General features: G+C 53.6%; 1 protein-coding gene across 1 annotated transcript in view; it reads left to right on the top strand.

The window, feature by feature from the left end:
• The window catches only part of TST (thiosulfate sulfurtransferase), a 6183-nt gene extending 3711 nt beyond the window's left edge, over positions 1-2472 (top strand). Inside the window, exon 2 of the mRNA XM_011354439.2 lies at positions 2006-2472. Coding sequence (XP_011352741.2) covers positions 2006-2304 — 299 coding nt within the window. The 3' untranslated portion in view covers positions 2305-2472. The remainder of the gene's footprint in view (positions 1-2005) is intronic.
• The last annotated feature ends 726 nt before the right edge of the window (positions 2473-3198 follow it).

Below are 3198 nucleotides of genomic sequence, written 5' to 3'. Positions count from 1 at the left end.
GGGAAGAGCAGCAGGAGCTTGGGAGCCCACTGTGCCTTTCCTCCAGTTGGCTGTTCTCCAAGGTTCTCTGGCCAGGTTCCTCCCTGCCCTCCTCCCACACAGGCAGTCAGTTCCTGCTCATTTAAATTCCCCAGACAGGCCCGAGCCCTTCCCTGGTGGAGATGAAAAGGAGGACCCCACCTCCCAAGGCTCACCCAGTGTGGGAGGCCAGATCTGCAGAAACCCCCTGACTTCATCACTGGGAAGAAGTACCTTTTATATAATCAGAAGAAAACAATGGAACTGTTTCCTAGAGAATGGGGGGAAAGAAAAACAGCATTCAGAACACAAAGGCTTGTGTTTTTAAATGCACCAAGTCCAGCCCACTGCTTGGATGCTGAACATTTTAAAGTTGGGTTTCTTGGCAAAGAACACCCTCGAAGCCAGCAGATGAACTGTGCCTCATTGGTAGCTCAGCACACATCTGATCTCACATTTAAAGTTTCCAGACAAAAAGGTGAAATCACAGGAAGAAATTGCTGTAATATTGTAGGTTGAGTGCACACCTGTGTGCCCACGGTCATTAGGGGCTTTTACCTACAATAGCTAACTTCCCCACAAGCCTGTGAGGTAGGTGGGATTATCTCCCCAATTCACGGTTGGGGAAACTGAGACTCGGAGGTGCAGGGCCTGCCTGGCTACACACTGCCCCAGTGTGTGCCCTGGTCACTGCCCCCCACCCTCGTCCTGCCCTGCCCCACTGTCCGGGTTTAATGGGACAGTGAGGGAATTTTAGAGGAAGGAGAGCCCAAAGACACACCCAAGCCTGCCTTGGGTCCTACTGCCAGTGCCTGGTCTGCCACGCTGTGGGGTGCTTGAGGAAGAGAGGGGCGGCCTGGGCATGCTGGGGGCTAGCCCAAGGCCTTGGCCCTGCGGGTGGCACCAGCTCTGGCTGTGGTCCAGGCTACTTTGCCCAATTTGCTGGCTTTTCTGAAGCCAGATTTGGCAGAGGGGACTCACTGGCTGCAGAGACAGTTCTAGAATGGATCCCAACGCCAGCCTAGACCCCCGTTCTGCTTCCATCCAAGCCTCAGGGTTGCTAGGAGAGGCCTGAAGAGACAGACTGCACTGCCCCCAGTCTCGTCTGCCCCCGGGGTGGGTGGGCCAGCCTTAGTAGTTGGGGCTTTACTCCTTACGACAGCCCGACGCACACGACTACTCCCGTTCCCACTTACTAATGGGGAAACAGGCTCAGAGAGGTGATGTGACTTAAGGTCACCCTGTTGGTAAGTGGCAGAGCTGGTCTTTGAGCATATGTCTAACACCACATCACATGCTCTTTCCACAACTGTGCGCCTCACAGGAAAACCTGGTGACTCCGAGTAACCCTGGTTCTGCCTTTACCTCCCTGTGTGGCCTTAGGGGGGCCATTTTATTTTGCAAACCTCAGTGTATTCAACTGTAAAATGAGGTGACATATCAATGGATTATGTGGTTATCTGTGTAACGTCGCTCTTCCTCGCTAGACCATACTCCCCAGAGAACCGGGGCTGTGTCTGTCCTTTTCACCACTGTGTTCTTAGCCGCTGGCACAGCACGTAGCGTTCACATTAGTCGTCTCATTTGCTCTTCTGAAAAACCCTAGGAGAAGGGTCCGCACAACTCAGCCCATTTTTCAGGCGAGAAAACCGAAGTTCAGAGAATTGAAGCGATTTGTCCAACGTAAAGGTTAGTAAGTGGTAGCGCTGAGACCCGTATCCCCATCCTCTCAAGCAGGTATGATTTTGGACATTCCTACTTCAAGACAGGTTTGAGGGAGGGGGGGCGACTTTGTCTTAAGTCATGAGCATTGACTGTAGGAAGGGCCAGGAATAAGTCAGGATCCGAGATGGGCAAAGATGTTAGTTTTATTCGAGAAGCTCTCTATCCTTATAGCCACAGCTGGTCGTGGCCTCCAGCACTTGCTCCCTCCCGCCCCCATGCCTTTCTAACCCTGTCCTTCTCTTTGACCTCTGCCCCGACCCAGGACTGGACTCCGGGCACATCCGAGGTTCAGTCAACATGCCATTCATGGACTTCCTGACGGAAGACGGCTTCGAGAAGAGCCCAGAGATGCTCCGCGCTATGTTTGAGGCCAAGAAGGTGGACCTTGCAAAGCCACTCATTGCCACGTGCCGGAAGGGTGTCACCGCCTGCCACATTGCCCTGGCTGCGTACCTCTGCGGCAAGCCTGACGTGGCCATCTATGATGGGTCCTGGTCCGAGTGGTTCCGCCGGGGCCCCCCGGAGACACGTGTGTCCCAGCAGAAGGATGGGAAGGCCTGAGCAACGGGCTTCTCCTCCACCTGTCCGTAACTCCCACTAGTCTAGAGGCTGGCGTGACCTGTAGCTGGTTCGTACCTCTTCGGCAAAGGAGATTGACAAGGTTTAGAACTGCTGTGTGAAGCCCTCCTTTCCCCCAACAACACTGGAATAAACATGGCCTTTCCTGAGTCTGTGTCTGCCTACCTCTCCCTTGCTCCCATCCTTGCCGCAGACTTCCATCTCCTTCAGATTCCTTAGAAGCCACCAATTAGGGAAGCCAGCTGGGAAGTCACACTGAAGGCCCTGCTTTATTATTTAGTTTTGACAAAGGAAGCCACCTGTTGTCCCATGTCAGGTAGAGCATGCTGGGACCTACCTGGAAGGTGTACCAGTAAGCCAGAGAGAAGCGAAACCATAGCTAGCCAGGTACCAACCCCTCCTGCTGTAGGCCCAGCTCTCTGGGTGTGGGGGAAGAGGCGTGGGGGCAGGTGGCCTTCCAAATGAGTGTTTAAGAGATGTCACAAACACAGGGCCTGAGGCCTCAGAAGAGGTGATGCTCAGAAGCAGGCCAAAGGAAGGTGGCACCCCCTTGGGTGACCTTCTTGGCTCAGAATAAGACCCCCCGGGGGGTGCTGGGGCAGGTGGTCTTAGAGCTTTGCCAGTGTGAACCAGGAAGCTATGGTAGAAGAAAGTCACCCTGTAGACTGGACCCCTTGGCTGGACTTCCAGTTTTCCAGACACAGGATCTCTAAACCCTCTGAAGATTAGGATGATTCCTGACCCCACCTACTGGGAGTTCCCTCCTCCCCATTGTCCAAATTTGAAAACAGTTCTACTGTGGGTAAAACGTTATCAAACAGCATCTCATGCCACAGAGAAATCATTCATGAAAGGCAGAGTCAGTTGATGCGGCAA

This window comes from Pteropus vampyrus, unplaced genomic scaffold (genome assembly GCF_000151845.1).
Source record: "Pteropus vampyrus isolate Shadow unplaced genomic scaffold, Pvam_2.0 Scaffold16, whole genome shotgun sequence".
In the NCBI taxonomy this organism is placed as follows: Eukaryota; Metazoa; Chordata; class Mammalia; order Chiroptera; family Pteropodidae; genus Pteropus; species Pteropus vampyrus.
Note: the sequence above shows the minus strand (reverse complement) of the source record. Positions and strands in the feature narration are given on the sequence as shown.